The 19,613-nt window shown below is 35.1% G+C and overlaps 1 protein-coding gene across 3 annotated transcripts in view; it reads left to right on the top strand.

Annotated features, from left to right (window-relative positions):
• The window catches only part of IFT80 (intraflagellar transport 80), a 108,900-nt gene that overhangs the window by 70,436 nt on the left and 18,851 nt on the right, over window positions 1–19,613 (top strand). For all 3 annotated transcript variants that reach the window (XM_032629939.1, XM_032629940.1, XM_032629941.1), the window contains 6 exons: window positions 3,413–3,531; window positions 7,302–7,376; window positions 11,325–11,488; window positions 16,608–16,672; window positions 18,338–18,473; window positions 18,925–19,072. In XM_032629939.1, the coding sequence (XP_032485830.1) occupies window positions 3,413–3,531; window positions 7,302–7,376; window positions 11,325–11,488; window positions 16,608–16,672; window positions 18,338–18,473; window positions 18,925–19,072 (707 nt within the window). The remainder of the gene's footprint in view (window positions 1–3,412; window positions 3,532–7,301; window positions 7,377–11,324; window positions 11,489–16,607; window positions 16,673–18,337; window positions 18,474–18,924; window positions 19,073–19,613) is intronic.

Here is a 19,613-nt window from a genome sequence, read left to right as displayed (position 1 = left end):
GTTTCTGCTGTATAACAAAGTGAATCAGCTATACATATACATATATCCCCATATCTCCTCCCTCTTGCGTCTCCCTCCCACACTCCCTATCCCACCCCTCTAGGTGGTCACAAGCCACCAAGCTGATCTCCCTGCGCTATGCGGCTGCTTCCCACTAGCCATCCATTTTACATTTGGAAGTGTGTATATGTCAATGCTACTCTCTCACTTCGTCCCAGCTTACCCTTTCCCCCTCCCCGTGTCCTCAAGTCCATTCTCTACATCTGTGTCTTTATTCCTGTCTGGCCCCTAGGTTCTCAGAACCTTTTTTTTTTCTTTAGATTCCATATATATGTGTTAGCATACGGTATTTGTTTTTCTCTTTCTGACTTACTTCACTCTGTATGACAGACTCTAGGTCCATCCACCTCACTACAAATAACTCAATTTCGTTTCTTTTTATGGCTGAGTAATATTCCATTGTATATATGTGCCACATCTTCTTTATCCATTCATCTGTCGATGGACTCTTAGGTTGCTTCCATGTCCTGGAGATTGTAAATAGAGCTGCAATGAACATTGTGGTACATGTCAATATATATTTTTATAGTTAGTTGGTTTGTACCAGGAACAAAGTCCCATATTGCATTTAATTTGTCTCTTCAATCTTTTAAAATCTGGAACAATTCCTCCTCCTTATTTATTTATTTGTTTGTTTACAAAACCAGGTCATTTGTTCTGTTGAATTTCCTACATTTTCCTGTTTGCATCACTGTGGTATGATTACATTTAACATGTACATCTAGCCCTTGTATTTCCTGTAGACTGCTTATTAGATATAGAGCCTTGATAAATATAAAGAATACTTTGTGGAGGGCGTCCCTGGTGGCGCAGTGGTTGAGAGTCCGCCTGCTGATGCGGGGGACGCGGGTTCGTGCCCCGGTCCGGGAGGATCCCATGTGCCGTGGAGCGGCTGGGCCCGTGAGCCGTGGCCGCTGGGCCTGCGCGTCCGGAGCCTGTGCTCCGCGGCGGGAGAGGCCACAACGGTGAGAGGCCCACACACCGCAAAAAAAAAAAAAAAAAAAAAAAGAATACTTTGTGGGTGATGCTGTACACTTCCTGTTGCGAGACACATGTCTGCTTATCTCTCTTTTAATGATGAGATTTATCAGTGTGTTCAGGTGTTATAAGTCTGATTCATATGTCAGATAGTTTCCCATTAGGCTTTTACTTTAATATTTTTAGCAGCCATGGATGGTACTTGTTTAGAACCATGTTTCATCAGGAGTTGCATCTTGTAATTCTATCATTCCTTCTGCATTTATTAGCTAGAATTCTTCTGTAAAAGGCTTTGCCTAATCAACTATTTGTTACTCTGAAGTGAGACAAATTCTGAATTATTTTCCTTTATTTACCAGTTTTCAAATGGCGAATTCGTTTCCTGGTATGCCCAATGAGTTTCTTTGTTGTTGTTATCATTATAAACTTGCAGATTTTAACATTATTGATATATTTCAATCCATTGCAGTCTTTATTCTTTCTAATGCTCCAATGGTTCCATCTTTGGCCATTTGACTCCTGTGTTCTTTTGAGATGATTTCAACAGCTTGCTTGCATTTCTGACAAGATGTTCCAGGTGTCTTATATTGATACATTTCCTGTCCCAGACTTGAAATCCACCATTTTTCCAAGAAGGCCTTGTTCCTTTTGGAGGGGAATGTTATTTAGAGACCATGATCCAGGTTCTAGGTGTGCTCATTGCTACTGGTTTGATCATTACTTCTAGATAAAATGTATTTATTTTTTAAATAAAAAATAAAATGTATTTTATTAAGATAAAATGTATTTGTTTTTGACAGATAAAAATATGAGTGTATACTGAGGTTTCAAGTTCAGAATTCAAGATTATGGAATTTTACTCTTGATTTTTTAATTTGCAGTTCTTTTCTTTTACAAGAAAATTTTTGTTCTTAAAGACATTAATATATCCTAGAATATATCCTAAAATATAGTTTAAAATAACAATCTCAATATTATTCTAATAATATATTATTGAATACTGTTTTACATTTTTTGTTTTTTTAATATAAACAAATCCATATATCTTCATTTCCTTCCCTTTATAAGATAAAAGGTATAATACTATGCACACTGTTTTGCATCTTGCCTTCTTTTGCTTTACAATATATCGTGGAGGTTGCTCCATAGATCTTACTCAGTCCTTTTTATAGCTGTATATTATTCTATTTTGTGAATGTAGTTTATTCAACCTATCCCCTGTTGATAGATATTTGGGCTGTTTCCAGTCTTTTGCTGTTACCAATAGTGCTGTATGTAGTAATAGCCTGTGTATATGTTATTTCATAGTTTTGCTTGTTTATTTTGGTATAGAATTCTAGAAGTAAGATTGCTGGGTCAAGGATTAGATGTGTATATAATTCTGCTATCTCTTGTCATGGCAATAATAGTTTGGTGGGGATAGGAGTTGGGGAACAGGTAATAAAAATATAATATGCCTTGTAGGTATATTTGAAGAAGTACTTAGAAGAAGTTTGACTTTATCTTCCTCTTTTTCCTTCCATACCCTTTTATTCTTCATTAATACTATAATTGTCATGTTAACTTAGAAAGATGATAACATTTTGAGGGGAATTTAAAGAAACACTAACTTCTAAGTAAAATTAATCTCTTTTTCTCTAATTTTCACCTCTTACTATAATGTATTACCCATTCTGGTAATACATAAAAACTTCAAAAAACTTTAAAAAATAAAAACTTTATCAGTTAACAGACTTTTATAATAATTTTGACTATCATAGGCAAGTTGCCATTTGTTACTTAGCTTTTTTATATATTACCCCTGTGTTTTTATGCATGGAAATACTTTCCACCCCTCTGCACACCTTGGCTTCTTCACTATGTAGTTGGTTTCTTTACTAACACCTCCTACTCCACTTTTGATTTTTCAAGTTATTATATCTCTTTCCTTAGAACTTAAATTTTAAAGTAAAATCTAACCCTAAAAACCCTAAAATTTTAAAAATATATTTCATAAATTATTGATCTCTTACTGTTTTGGGCAGAAATCATATAGTCTCTTTCCAGCTCCTATGTGCCATACTCCTTTGACTATACATCTCACTGTTACAGCAGTTTTCACCTTGTTGCTCCACTGCCACATCATACAGATTGGCTTTCATGTTAGAAATCTCTATACGTAGATCTTTTTCTACTTATTTCTAAGTTTTCTGTGTCTGTAGTTTTGTTGGATGATTTTATACCCAAATCTTTTGCCTGGTTCCTATTGAATTCTTCTTCTTTTTATGATTAGATAATCAAGAATGCATAGAAATTTTTGTGTTTGCTAACCTGTCTAATTAAAATTTGATGTATTTTAATGTTGTTTGTTGGTATTTCATTTTCCCTTGTTTAGGTTCGTAACGTTCTTAATGACGCAGTGGATTTACTGGAATTCCGTGATAGAGTCATTAAAGCCTCTTTGAACTATGCACACTTAGTTGTTTCAACGTCTCTTCAGTGTTATGTGTTCTCGTAAGCATCTTGCATTTCTTTAAAATCCAGAGTTTTGTCTGTGAGGAGGAATTTATTTTCAAGCTTTCATATCAACATGGTTTGGTTTAAACTTAACTTTCTCAAAACCTTGCCTATCTTGAACTTACTACCAACCAAGAAGTGATAAAAAGTAAGCTATGAGTAAGGAAAGTAGATCTAATAAAGTTTGTGCATCAACGGTTAATAATCACTTTTATAATACAAAATACCTTCTCTGAGATAGTGTTTACTCTTACTTTACTCATAGCTCTAAGGACTTCAGTGTAATTTGATTTCAAAGCCCAGAGAAGGTTAGGAGCATCTGATAAATGATGGGAAAAGGAACCACCTAACCACTGGCAGCAGGGACAGCTAGCAGCCTGACAGCAGGCTGAAAGATGTTCAGTAAGGACACAAGGAGGTGTTCAGGCTTAATATCATAGTCCAGGGTAATCATAAATGTTCCTATTGATAATCCAGAGTTGTCCAGAAATGATGAAAGAAAATATGTTCAGTATACTTTGTATTAAAAAGCAGGAAATGACTCAATACATCCAAGAAATTTGCACCTAAAACTTTAAAAACTTACTTGGTATTTTTATGTAACTCAGTGTGTGCTGACAAATATTGAACTGGCTTTCTGGAAACCAACCAACCAACCAAACAACCTGATTTGCAGTGTTAGCTCATTTCTCTTATATAAGTACTTCTACCATGGCCAATTTCAAGCTACCAATATGATGTCACAGAATTAAGAAGAGATGCACAGTGGCAAACCATTATATAGAATTGGCACCATATAGATAACAATAGGTGTAAATAATCTCAAGTGCATAGATAATAGTAAAATGTAATAAAATAAACTGGAAGTGATCAGTTTGAGTATTATCTTTGTTTTGAATATAATTTGCTTAATTATGTTTATATATTTTAATTTTAAATAATGGCTTTATCTAACAGTTGGCTTGCAAAATTCCTGAAAATATAACAATCAGTACAAACTAGCTCTAGTTTGCCACCAGTTGACTTCTCAACTATCCAGAAAGCTCAAGGAACCACTATGACACTTTCAAGAGTTGTGAATAAAGACTTTTTTTTTACATTTTGTGCTTATATTTATAACATTATGTGGTTATAGTTTAATCATTGAATTGAAAATTGAGGGTAGAGTATGTATGTGTCTTATTCACCACTGTACACCCAGTACATGTAGTAAGTACTTAAATAAATAAATATTTTGGGATGAATAAATGAATTGAAAAACATAAAGTATACTGTTGTCTTGGTAAGCTGAAGCTCAGTAATACACAACACAAAGGTATCCTAAAATTTAATTAACAGTATCAGTTGCTACAAGTATATATTACAAATTGTCACTCACTTATGTGGAAATCTGCTACTAATCAGAATCTGCAACTTAGAATAACAGCCAAGCCTGGAGTACTGAAATGGGAGAAGCAAAGAAGAAAGGGGGTAAAGAAATAAGCAGCTCAATTTTACATGAAATTTTTTTCCTTACGTGAAAGAGAGGGGAGGCTTTGGGTAAAGTCAAGAAAGCTACCGAGTTAAACCATTGAGGTATAGGAAAGGGACTATAGAATATGAGGAATCTCACAATCACTTAGTGCACATGGGTTTTGAATAATTTTCATGGGGTTGAGGAAAACAGAGAAGATTTCCTCAGTTTAGGGTTTGGTTGAAGAAAGGTAGGGCTCTTAACTTAACTGCCCTAGACGAGGGATTTATTCTACTAATTTTAATGGCAAGGACATAATGTTTGAATCTGTAGGATTGGTATCATTATGTGTTACTTGTATTAGAGAGGTTGCTTTTTAAAATATTTACCAAAAGTTTAGAAGCTGTTATTTAATTTTTTTGTCACTGTACCTTTCTCATACCAGGTAGTATGTGTCAAAATATTAAATTGCTTTTTTTCTTTTCTGATTTAACATTACCTCCCTTCTCTTGTTGTCAAGACATTTATGAAGGTACAAAATATTTATTAAGGTGAAATACCAGGGAGCAGTAGTGGGAATGAAGTAATGCTGAGACCCATCATACTGAAATATAGTTCATTAAATTAAAAATACCTAGTATTTTAGATAATAACAACTATTATTTACTGAGCTCTATTATACTATCTTTTATGTTCATGATCTAATTTACTCTGTGTGTTGGATATTATTATTATTATTCCCATTTTACAAAATGAAGAAACTAAAGGACGCAGAGGTAATTAAGTAACTTACCCTGGGTGAAATTACTTAACTTCTTTACTAAAGGAAGAGCTGGGATTTGAATCCAAGTTCCTAATAACTGTTGCCCCTTTTTTCATAATAAAAATATAATTTTAAAAACAAACACGCAAGCCATATACTGGTTTATATGAAAAGAAGTTCCAGACAAAGAAAATCATATATGAGCATTCTATGTTAAATTTTCATTTGATTTTTCAAATAGTTGTATAGAAAATTCTCTTGTTCTGATTTAGGGAGTTATTATTTCCATGTCATATACATATATGTATATATATCAGTTGTCATAAATCTCAGATATTTTGTAAGGGGACATTAAAAAAACCTCATACTCACTATTCGTATCAGCTCTCTCGACAAAGAATGAACATTAATTCTGCTGACTGCATGAGCATGCTGTGATATTTTTTCTAAAGTACAAAAGTACATAGCTTTATCGTACCTGTGAACCTCAGACTTACTAATTATTAGTAGTGATTTACTCACTGTTTGGCTTTATGCATGCATTTACTTATTGAAATGGGTATCAGGCTCTGCATTAGCCAAGATTAATTTCCCCCAATTTACTGCAACCTTCCCCTTCCCCCCATCTCCTGGATCAATATGAGATTTAATCTGATTTAAAGAATTGGTTCTAAGAAAGTAATTGAGAGAAATTCAGAATATATAGGAGTAATAAAACATTTTAAACTATGAAACACCTTTGATTATTTGGGGATGGGTTTTTCTGTTTGTAAATGTTCTCTCCACCCATCCTTATCTTTGAATCATATTACATCATAAAAATCATAGGAGTTATTTTTTCATTCATTCATCTGTTCATTCAGTAGGCATAGTCATAGCTTACATTAATACAGTATTTTACAGTTTACAGAATGTTTCACAGAAATCTTCATTCAGCTCAACATTTACACTGGGAGACCTGTAGGAAAAATTGTTCCTCATGTTATTGTTAGTATAGTGTGTGTTTGTTCAGTATCTGCTATGCAGTAGGCAGTTAGCTAGATGCTTTAGGTAAGTCATCATTATCTCCATTTTAAAAATAAGAAAACTGTTCTTTAGGTCAAGCTTATTAAGATCATATGGCCGACAGGTGGTGAAACCAGATTTCTAATCCTGATTTGTCTAGCCAAAACCCCATCCTCTTTTCACTATACTATGCTGCTACTATTTTTCAAAAGAGAAACATTAGATGACATGCCCAATCATAGAGCTAATAAGTGACAGAACTTGAACTTATGATTCCTCAATTTGCATATTGTGGCTCCTAGAGTAAACATTTATTGAGTACTTACTATGTGCCAGGTGCTAGGGACACAGAGTCCGCTTTCTAGTCAGGGATACAGACATGTTAAGTGAATAATTTCAGAACAATGCACCAAGTGCTGTAATAGAAATATATACAGAGTTACTGTGAAACTAAAGATACTTCATTTCAAATGAGTACCCATCTGCTTATTAAAAAGTATTTAGTATTTTAAGTGTTAATAAATATCCATTTTATTTGTCTTTCAGTACGAAGAACTGGAATACACCACTTATATTTGATCTCAAAGAAGGAACTGTTAGTTTAATTCTGCAGGCAGAAAGGTAATTTGTTTATCATGTTTCACTATTTAATTTGGGGTTAAAATATTTTAAACTGCAGTAAAGCACTCTTTAAAGCATGCCATTTACAGAATGGTACATTTGTCACTTGGAATCAATCTGTTTCTTTATTTTAAAAGAAAAAAAAGTAAGAGAATAAGCTCTTAGGTCAGTGGTTCTGAAACTTTTTGGTTTCAGAATTTCTTTACATTCTTTTTTTTTTTTTTTTTTTTGCGGTACGCGGTCCTCTCACTGTTGTGGCCTCTCCCGTTGCGGAGCACAGGCTCCGGACACGCAGGCTCAGCGGCCATGGCTCACAGGCCCAGCCGCTCTGCGGCATGTGGGATCCTCCCGGACTGGGGCACGAACCCGTGTCCCCTGCATCGGCAGGCGGGCTCTTAACCACTGCGCCAGCAAGGAAGCCCTCTTTACATTCTTAAAAAGTTATTGAGGGCTATATGTGGGTTATATATATAGACATTTACTATACTAGAAATTAAAATTGAGAGATTTAAAAGGTTTTAATTTATTTAAAAATGATGAGAATAAACTTATTACAAGTAAACATCAGAGTAATGATGAGAGAATGAGTGAAACAGGCCAATTACTATAAGATGGTTTTGACCCCATTGTTCCTGTATTTTCTATTCTCTTCTGTTTTTGTTTTTAAATACTGGTTGAAACTCATTAATTTTATGAGCTACTACTAGGCTGTGATCTGAAGTTTGAAAAATAATATTCTCGACCAAGACTTTGTGTATACAGGACTAAGAAACTCTGGGTCAATTAACTGGAGTAAAGTAGGAGTAGCTATTACTCAGGAACCCACACTTTTCCATGAAAATTATCAGTCTGTCAAGTACAGTGATACCCTACTGAATCAGAGATCAGAGTTAGATAACTACAACTCAATAAAACCAGGAATAAAGCATGAAAATATAATCAGCAATTATCTAAGATAGCTACCCATGAAATCTTTTCACTAAAACAATTTACTTTATTCCTCATCCCTTTACTCACCACCTAGGCAGCTCTTAATAGCGTTATTATCAGGTTTTCTAGCCCATAGTCTTTTTTAAAAAAATAAATTTATTTATTTATTTATTTATGGCTGTGTTGGGTCTTCGTTGCTGCACGTGGGCTTTCTCTAGTTGCGGCGAGCAGGGGCTACTGTTCGTTGCGGTTCGCAGGCTTCTCATTGTGGTGGCTTCTCTTGTTGTGGATCACAGGCTCTAGGTGCACAGGCTTCAGTAGTTGTGGCTCGCGGGCTTAGTTGTTCCGCGGCATGTGGGATCTTTGTGGACCAGGGCTCGAACCCGTGTCCCATGCATAGGCAGGCGATTCTTAACCACTGTGCCACCAGGGAAGTCCCCCATAGTCTTTTATAAATAGCAAACCAGAAGAGGAATACTGGTGAGTTGTTAGAGGCTGGCACAATGACAGGAAGAAAAGTGACCGCCTGGCAAGGGAGCATGAGAAAACTAAAAGCAGAGAACCGTGTAGCTGAATAGCAGAATTATTCTGATGCACCGTCAGATTCTCGTGAGTATCAAAGCTCTCAGTTACATAGTTACTGAAGAGTATGATCATCATATTGATGACCTTGAGTGATCAAAAAAGTAATTGTGTCAAATTTTCTATCAGCTGTTTAATGAAGTTGAACCAGAGATTTATTTATTTATTTCTGAAATTCTTTTTACTTGAAACAGTTCCAAACCAATTTATTTCTTTATATGTTATATATAAATGTATGTTCAATATGCTCTTAATTAGTAAAGGCATATGTTAATGGCATAAATGATTAAGTAATTAAAGAATATTTTATTTACTGCCCATTGCTGGTCTTATTTGTACATTTAGAAATGTTTGCCCCTTGAAACAGTGTTTACTCACAAGGAAGTTAAAGCTTTAGTATCTTGTTTAGAAGAGAAAATGCTTTTAGCACTGAGACAAAGAAAGAATATATACTAATATGATGTGTCACTTGTCAACATTAGCAAATACTGTTTTCATACACTAATGTGTAAGGGCCAAACCCTTCAATTAAATAAGCTACACACCAATACTCAAGTATTAATTTAATTCAAGTGTACATATTTGGTATTCATTATATATTAACTTTCTGTTTGTTTTGATGTTTATTTTCTATTTGTTTCCATAGCAAAAAAGAACAATTAGCAATTCTTGAATCAAGAAATAGTTCTGGGGAATCCCCTGGAGGTCCAGTGGTTAGGACTCTGTGCTTTCACCACCGCGGGCCCTGTTCAATCCCTGGTTGGGGAACTAAGATCCCACAAGCCACCTGGCGTGGCCAAAAAAAAAAGTTCTGAATCAAGGATATTAAAGTCTTGAACATAAGATTTTAAAAAGTAATAATGTGGGGGCTTCCCTGGTGGCGCAGTGGTTGAGGGTCTGCCTGCCAATGCAGGGGACACGGGTTTGTGCCCCGGTCTAGGAGGATCCCATATGCCGCGGAGCGGCTGGGCCCGTGAGCCATGGCCGCTGAGCCTGCGCGTCCGGAGCCTGTGCTCTGCAGCGGGAGCCTGTGCTCACAACAGTGAGAGGCCCGCATACCATGAAAAAAAATAAGTAAATAAAAATAAAGTGGAAACTTTCTTTAAAAAAAAAGTAATAATGTGTCCAGCATTGAGGAAACAGGCTCTCCAATATAGCAGTAGTATGAGTGTAAATCAATACAACCTTTCAAGGGGCAGTGTAACAATATATGTTAAATTTTTAAAAGTATATGCCCTTTGATCGAATTATTGCATTTTTAGAAGTTATATTGTACTAAGGAAATAAGTAATGTAAACATACAGAGATGTGTGTATACTTTAGACATTCTTTAAAGCAGTGAATAATTTGAAATAAAATAAGTGTCCATCAGGAATGAGTTAAGTAAAGTTAAGGTGTGTCCATACTTTGCCATAAGTTATCTCTATGGAAGTAGGAAGATTGCAGGAGATCTTTTGCTTTCTCTGTATTGTTTGAATTATTTTTTGCAATGTTCATAAATTTTGAAAGAAAAAACATAGCAGCCATAAAATATTTACATTTTGACTTAATAAAAAATAAACTATACAGGACCCTATGCCTTGAATAGAGCGGTCAACACAGCAAATGAACCAAAGTCCCTGATACAAAAAATGTGTTTTTAGATATGAACACATTTACTGATGGTTACCATATCGTTTTAAAGTCAAAACATCTTATTTTAATAAATGCTGGCTCTGATGTTAATTTTTGAGTAATTTTCACTGTTTAGGACTTTAACAAGTATTTAATCTAATTTAGTACTGTAATTTAATTTTAATGATCCTTACCATAATCTTTTTTTTTTTTTTTTTTTTTTTTGCGGTACGCGGGCCTCTCACTGTTGTGGCCTCTCCCGTTGCGGAGCACAGGCTCCGGACGTGCAGGCTCAGCGGCCATGGCTCATGGGCCTAGCCGCTCCGCGGCATGAGGGATCCTCCCGGACCGGGGCACAAACACGAGTCTCCTGCATCGGCAGGCGGACTCTCAACCACTGCACCACCAGGGAACCCCTTTACCATAATCTTTAACTGTGAAATATATACTAATACTGTTTCATGAAACAAATAGCATCTGGCATTAAAAAAATCACTGAATTGTAAATTACACGATTTTTTTATTGCCATTGTATAGAGATGCTTCTTTAGGAAAGGAAATGAATTACAATTATAATATTAATGGGCCTTTTCATTTTTCCTTCTCCTACCTCCATGAAAAAACAAAAACCTAGAAAACAAACCAAACAACCAATGTTGACTTTTCAGGTTGTTTTATATTTCATTCTTTATATATTTATGTTTTACTATTGTTTTAATTGTAAGATTTAGATTTTTCCAAAGCATAAACTATTTTCTAATATAAAAATGAAATTATAGTAAACTCCTATTTGAAAATATATTTTTATTCTTTATTTTTTAGACATTTTCTTCTTGTAGATGGTGGTGGTATCTATTTATATTCTTATGACGGGCGCTTCCTTTCCTCTCCAAAATTTCCTGGAATGAGAACAGATATTCTAAATGCACAGACGGTCTCTCTGAGTAATGATACCATAGCAATAAAAGACAAAGCTGATGAAAAAGGTAAGTGCATTTTTATAATTTTCCATGAAATTTGTTAACACTGTAAAATTTTCATCAATTAACTTTCATTTTCTCATCTATTATTATGTTAACTTTATATGAAAGAATTATGGGCTTCCTAATTTTTCCTAAGTATGAATCAATTAAAGAACTAAAGTTGTCATATTATTCCCAACTGATGGAACAAATAGATATTGTCACAGCATCAAAGCTTAGTTGTAAGGAATAAATCTTATATATTCAGTAGCTGTTGGTATAGAGTTTGAATTCAAGACTGTGTGTCCTAAAAATGTATGTTAATTTTTAAGTTTATTGATCTTTTAAACTATTTCATTTTTCTTTATTTAGTAACATAGTAAATATTGTGCTTTATTTTACTATTTATTTTGCTTATATATATTCATATTTTTATGTTTACAGATTTTTAAACTAATGAAGTAGAAGAAAGTTATGAATAATTTTAAATTTTCATATAAAAATCTAGGCCACATTAATGTTTATAAATAAATATGAATGTGTCAGGTGTTTTGGAATTCCATAGTAGAGTGAAACCATTTTTTTAAGGCAATGCTGTATCAGAACATGTATCCAACAAATAGTATTGAGTGCTAACTGTATGCCAAGTACTTTTCTAGAAGTTGAGGATACAATAGTGCATAAGACCACAAATCAAACAAATATAGTCAGCCACTGATACATGCTGTGAAGAAAATTAATGCAGGATGAGGGAATGGAGAATTCTAGAGGTGGGGGAGGGGAATGACCATAGGACAAGCAGGTGCAAATGGGAATTGTTGGCACATAAAAGGAACTGCCAGGGGCTTCCCTGGTGGTGCAGTGGTTAAGAATCCGCCTGCCAATGCAGGGGACACAGGTTCGAGCCCCGGTCCGGGAAGATCCCACATGCCGTGGAGCAACTAAGCCCATGCACCACAAATACTGAGCCTGCATGCCACAACTACTGAAGCCTATGTGCCTAGAGCCTGTGCTCCACAACAAGAAAAGCCACTGCAATGAGAAGCCTGCACACCGTAGTGAAGAGTAGCCCCCACTCGCTGCAACTAGAGAAAGGCCTGCATGCTGCCACGAAGACCCAATGCAGCCAAAAATAAATTAATTAATTAAATAAATTAAAAAAAAAAAAAAAGGAACTGCTGGAGGGCCATGGGACTTAGGTCAACACAAGCAAAGCAGAGAGTGGTAGGAGAAGACAGAGAGATAGATAAGTAGGAACCAGATCATGTAAAGACTTGGCCATGGTAAAGATGTTGGCATGAGAGAGTGGAGGCAAGCATATTACCCTAGGGTTTTTCCTGGATGAATGAAATGAAAGATGGGGAACGAGGAAGTTTAGAGGAGGTCCACAAACCCAGAGAGTTCTGTTTTGGTCATGGTAAGTTTAAATGCTTCTTAGACATCCAAGCAGGGTTGGAGAGGAAACAACAGGATAAAGTCCAGGGCTCAGGAGAAAGTTGGGGATGAGATATAAATGTGGGAGTCATTGGTGTGTAGATGGTGCCACAATACTACATGAAATCACCTAGGAAGTGAGTATAGACAGAGAAGAGGACCAGTGACTGAGCACATCAATATTTAGAGATGGGTAAAAGGAGGAGGAGCCAATGAGGTAAGAGTGAGAGTGAGATATCCCTAAAGCCTAGTGGAAAGATAGTAAATAATTGTTATTCTCTGTTAATAAATATTGCTGAACAAACATTGTTCATTACTGTGACATGTTACAAAAAAAAAAGTCTGACCTGATTATTAATTTTGTGAGGTCATGCCATGGAAGACCTAATTCAGGAGCTAGAAAACTGTCCCACTTTTTAATTTTCAGTGCTTTCAGATAGCATCACCTCTCATACTGGTAGGAAATATAATTCTCCTAAGTAGAGCTATTCTCTCTCTTTATGCCTTAGGCTTTCTCTGAGAGAGGACATTTGGTAATTGTTTTGTTTTTAAATGACTTCCTTTCTGGCTAAATGAGAGGAAAGAGAATGAAATGAAATACAGTAGTATCTAGATAGTGGACAGATTCAAGATGGCTGTGTAATCGTTAATAATAATAATTTGGAAGTCAGATTTTTGTCTTCAGTAAACTTAAATTTGAAAATCCCAGTGATCACTATGAACTTTCTATACTTTTCTTATTCAACACCACATATTTTATTTTTATTTACTTATTTATTTAAACAAATATTTATTTATCTATTTATTTATTTATTTGGGTTGCACCAGGTCTTAGCTGTGGTAGGCGGGCTCCTTAGTTGCAGCTCCAGGGCTCCTTAGTTGTGGGTCGCTGGTTCCTTAGTTGTGGCATGTGAACTCTTAGTTGTGGCATGTATGTGGGATCTAGTTTCCGGACCAGTGATCAAACCCGGGCCCCCTGCATTGGGAGCTCGGAGTCTTATCCACTGCGCCAGCAGGGAAGTCCCAACACCACATATTTTAGATAGAAACTATAATAAAGTATGTACGTTTCCAACTGAATGTACCTTATTCTGAATTTTTCTACAGTTAATTCACATCTGAAACATATTTCATTATTATTTAATCCTTTCATAATTCATAGAATTTTAGAACCAGAAAGAATTATGAACATTTTCAGAAATATAGATTTACCTGCAAATAAATTATGGTTTACTTACATAAACTTTGATTGTTTAACAAAATAGTTATGTAATTCCATCCTGCCATAAACAGAAAATTTTAAAAACTAAAATAAAATTATTGTAGAACTGATACAAAGTGAGAAGGAAAATATTTTCCTTATGTTTAAAGAAACTGATATTTATTGAAGGCTAAGTAGAGGTATATGTTAACAATAGAAAGAATAATTGAAGTACCTGGAATCTTTAACCTGTAAAATTTTCTTTCAAGGGGACCATCCATATATGAAATTAGTGGTTCCTTCCTAACTTGGGAGTTCCTTTACAGGCAGGATTCTTTGTACCAAGCACAGTACTCTTATAATATAGTAGGTGTTCCATAGATACATGTTAAATGGATTTGAATACCCCTTACAATGATTGATTAAGTAGTAGAGGTACTGCTTTTGACTTGCTTCTTCTCCCCATCCACCTTGCACAGATGCTCTATGATGTTAGTGTGGGTGATTTGAAACAAATATCTGGGTATAGTGGGGGAGGAGAAGTCAGAGAGCAGTTACTTATGCTTAGAAGCAACTCTTTCCGCTTCCATCTCCTTAGTTGTCCTTTCTGCCAGTTTCAGTTACATATTAAAATTAAAATACAGGTTCAGCCTCCCATAGATCAGGGCCACTTACAGTTGTGGAAATTAGATAAGTTCATCCATATACCTCTGGCTCTTTATAATATGTGCAGTCAACAAAAGGACGGAAGGCTTTTATTTTTTTTTAAAGTTAGTTTATATAGCTATTAAAATAACTGGACTTAGTCACGCCCAAAGCATTTTTTTAAATGGAAGCAAAATTTTTCTAATTTTTAATTCTATACTTAATTAAAAATTCTGTGACTATTATTCTTTTTCATTTCTTTCAGCAAAATTGGCGATTTTAGAACATAACTTATTATGAAGACATGATTTCCTCTGTGAATATAGCCAGTGACCTCAAACTTAACATCCTAAGGTTTACTAACAGCTATAAATCAATATACTAAAAGTGTGATCCTCTGGAATTTAAATATCATGTTATACATATATTAGCATTTTTATGATCTGTATAAATTGTCCAATTTTTTGCTGACTACACGTGTCACCTCTGTCTTTTCAGTTTTGTAATTCTATGTGTGTGTTCAGTCATATGAAATTACTCTATTTGGCATGAATCTTGAGCTGGAGTAGTTTGGGAATTACTTAAAGAGAATCACCAAAGCACTAACAGTCTTTTTAAAAGAGCAAAGAACAGCTGGCAATATGGCTGTCATTTATGAGACTAGGAGAAGCCTTTGGTGAAACAGAGAAAGGGACAGAGACAGTTTTTGTTCCTGGCTTCTTCAATAGGATATCTACTGTAATTTTTACAACTTGGCCTACTCAGAATATCTAACATGGGGTTGGAAACAGAGAACTTTGAATTATCATTTTTTAGATAATGATTGATGTCATGAAAATAATCCAGGAAAGTATATAGCATGAAAATGTGACCTAAAACAAAACCTAGGAAAAAGGATCACCAAATGAGGAGGAACTAGCAAAAGAGAATTAGAGATGGTCCAAAATAGGAGAGAATCAAGAGAAAACAGTGTTTTTTGTAGCCCACATAAGAGTTTCAAGAAGAGTTTCAAGAAAGAGGATGGTCAGGACTGTCCAGTGCTGCTGGGAGGTCAAGACTAGAAGTAGATTCTTGAAGACTGAAAATAGACTCTTTGATTCGGCAACATAGGGGTCATTGGTGATCCATGCAAGAGCCTTTGCATCAGTGTAGCGAGGCTGAACATCAAGTTGTAATAGGTCGAAGAGTGGCTACATGATTGAACTCAATTTCCAGCTCCCCTCCCATTTCAGGGAGCTGAAAGTCCAAACTCTATAATCACGTGCTTGGTCTTTCAGGTGACCAGCCCCTATCCTGAAGCTATCTAGGGTATCACCAAGAGTCTCTCGGTTAGCATAACAAAGACACTCCTATCACTCAGAAAATTCCAAGGGTTGACGAAGACCTGTGTCAGGAACCCAGGACAAAGACCACACAAATCAGTTATTACACATTACTGTACCGACCACAGGGAACTGAAGAGTACATAACACATTGCGTGGTTGTATAGTATGCACTCAACATATTTTTCCTTTGTAAAATGATTGTCTGGGTTGTTATGTTGGTCTAAATCAGAGTTATGAAAATTACAAACTACATCCAGATTTGGACTTGCCACTGTTGATCCTATGGTGCGGTGATGCCATACCATTAATAACAATTCTAATCAGGGAATGTATGTTTTAGGAAGACGTATTCAGTTCCACTGAGAAATATGACCTCATTACTAAGTAGGAATTTGAGGCTGCTGCTCTTCTGTGCTGATAGGTATGCTGTGGTCCGAAGAGCTAAATAATTTCTCATTAGGATTATGATAACTCCGTAGAAATTTACTAATAAAAATTCTAATGTAATACATCAACTAATGCTTTACTTTTTTTCAAGTAATCTTCCTCTTTGAGGCATCAACTGGAAAACCACTGGGAGATGGGAAGCTTCTTTCTCATAAGGTAATGGATATTAGCTATTTTTAATGTAAATAGCCATTTACTTTTTTTTTAATTAATGTTTTCATCTTAAGGAGGAAAACATGGAAATTAGTTTTATATTTAAAACCAGTGTGTGTTCTATATAGAGTATTTTGCCTAAAATATCATAAAGACTAAACACGAGTAAATTCTGTAATAGAAAGCTATATTTGCAAATTAACTGAATAAAAGAATCTGACATATGTTTTTTGTTCAGGCTCTTCACTGCTTTTCAATAAAATGTTCTATCTTGATTAAACTTTTAGCACCTATAGAATCAGTAAATAAAAACGTGTTTATACTTCAAAACAGCTTGTAGTTTTCCCATTAACCTGTTCTTTTTTTTAAAAAAATAAATTTATTTATTTATGTATTTTTATTTGGGGCTGCATTGGATCTTCCTTGCTGAGCATGGGCTGTCTCTAGTTGCAGTGAGCGGGGGCTATTCTTCATTTTGGTGCACGGGCTTCTCATTGCGGTGGCTTCTCTTGTAGCGGAACACGGGCTCTAGGCACGTGGGCTTCAGTAGTTGTGGCTCGTGGGCTCTAGAGCGCAGGCTCAGTAGTTGTGGCACATGGGTTTCGTTGCTCTGCGGCATGTGGGATCTTTCTGGACCAGGGCTCGAACCTGTGTCCCCTGCGTTGGCAGGCGGATTCTTAACCACTGCGCCACCACCAAGGAAGTCCCCATTGATCTGTTCTTAGCCAACATTTTCTTTAGATTTTAAGACTGTAGTTAAACTGAAAAAAAAAAAAACTATAGAAATACAAAAAGACGCTGAATTGTGAACTGTTTATTGGTTTCTGATTTTTAGCTTTAAAATAAACAAATGAGCACATTTTATTGAGTTATCCTTCTAATAAATGATGTATTAGGGTTTAAAGATGCTTTTAACTTTATTGTTCAGTGCTACCAGTGAAGTGTTACCCTATCTTTTATTTTCTTCTTTTTGTAATTATTAGTTTTAAAGTTAAATAACAAATATATTCAATGGTTCAGAAACAGAAAAGCATAAAGTGCTTTTCAAGCATAAAGTGAAAACGTATGCCTGCTATACCTGTCAATACAGTTCCTTTCCACCAAATAAGTAACTATCACTATTAATCTCCTTATATCCTTCCAGGAATTTTTAGTGCATACACAGACAAAACTGACATATGTTCTTTTCTCCTTCTTTTACAAAAATATAACATATATATCTGCACCTTGCTTTTCTCACACAACACTCTGTTTCTGGAGATATTTTCATATCAATACATAAAGTGCTTTCCCAATCCTTTTTCTTCCCACCATATAGTATAACATTTTATGGATGTATCAGAATTTGTTTAACTTGTGCCCAAGTGATGGACGCACATGGAAATGTGTTTCAGCTTACAGAATTTCAAAATATACATTATTCTATAGTGCTTTAACAGGCATCTTTCCCTTGTAAGTTAAAAAAAAAGTAACTATACCTTAGCTTTTGAATTATTAGTATATTAGTGGTTAAATTATTTAACAGGGACATTTTATCATTATGAGTAGGTAAGTGATATTTGATTGATCTTTAAATAAACAAATGTTCTTATAATTAAACAATTAAAACAACCTAATGTCAAGCACTAAAACTAACCCAGAATTTTATTTTTTTCTTTTTAATTTTAGAATGAAATTTTGGAAATTGCTCTAGATCAAAAGGGACTTACCAATGATAGAAAAATTGCTTTCATTGATAAAAATAGAGATCTCTGTATCACTTCAGTGAAACGATTTGGGAAGGAAGAACAAATTATCAAACTTGGTAAAATAATTGTAATACATTTAAATTTTTGATTACTTTCAGTTGTCTTAGATCTACTCTGTCGTATATTATACTAAATAGCTTACTTGCTTGAATGACTCTATGAATAATGCTTTGGTCTCATAACATTTCTTACGAAATGTTACTTCATAAGTGTGTTCTTATGAAATGCTACTTAATTCCATTTTAACAGCAAGTCTTTAGCTGCTACAGCTAACTTGGCATTGAAAGAAAGACATGCAGATTAAAAATATAATGGTTCTGGGTAAAATATTCAAATTTATTTCCATAAATTTTTATGTGAATTTTTGTACATTTTCACCATTATATGATCAGAAAATAGTCATACCTACAAGCAGTTAGTTAGGGTCTTGTACATCTGCTGATTTTAAAGGTGTATTTTTAATATGTAATGGAACTAATAGTACATTAACATTCTTTTTAAAATAAGGAACAATGGTGCATACTCTGGCGTGGAGTGATACATGCAACATCCTCTGTGGACTTCAAGATACTCGATTTACAGTGTGGTATTACCCCAATACGGTTTATGTGGACAGAGACATTTTGCCTAAGACATTATATGAAAGGGATGCAAGGTAACATTTTACTGCATAGGATTGTTTATTGTTGTAAATAAAACTAACAGTATTGTGTTTCTGCCTCTAATTTAAGTCCTGCAAGATGTCTTTCACTTTACTTAGTCAACCAAATAAAACTGTTCAGCTAGGGCTTCCCTGGTGGCGCAGTGGTTGAGAGTCCGACTGCCGATGCAGGGGACACGGGTTTGTGCCCCGGTGCGGGAAGATCTCACATGCCGCGGAGTGGCTGGGCCCGTGAGCTATGGCCGCTGATCCTGTGCGTCCGGAGTCTGTGCTCCGCAATGAGAGAGGCCACAACAGTGTGAGGCCCGCGTAACGCAAAAAAAAAAGAAACAAAAAAACAAAACAAACCAACAAAAAAAACTGTTCAGCTAAAACTAGTTTAATGAGATTTAAGTGATGGAATCAAGTTGAAAGGGTCAGATAATACTATTTTATTTATTTATTCCTTAAATGAATATAATTTTTCCTTATATGGATATAATTTTCAGGTTTACTGTTGTTTAATGGTAACTCAGGTCGTTTTTTCAGTGTGGTT

Source organism: Phocoena sinus, chromosome 4 (assembly GCF_008692025.1).
Source record: "Phocoena sinus isolate mPhoSin1 chromosome 4, mPhoSin1.pri, whole genome shotgun sequence".
NCBI classification, from domain to species: domain Eukaryota; kingdom Metazoa; phylum Chordata; class Mammalia; order Artiodactyla; family Phocoenidae; genus Phocoena; species Phocoena sinus.
This window is presented reverse-complemented; position numbering and strand designations above follow the sequence as displayed.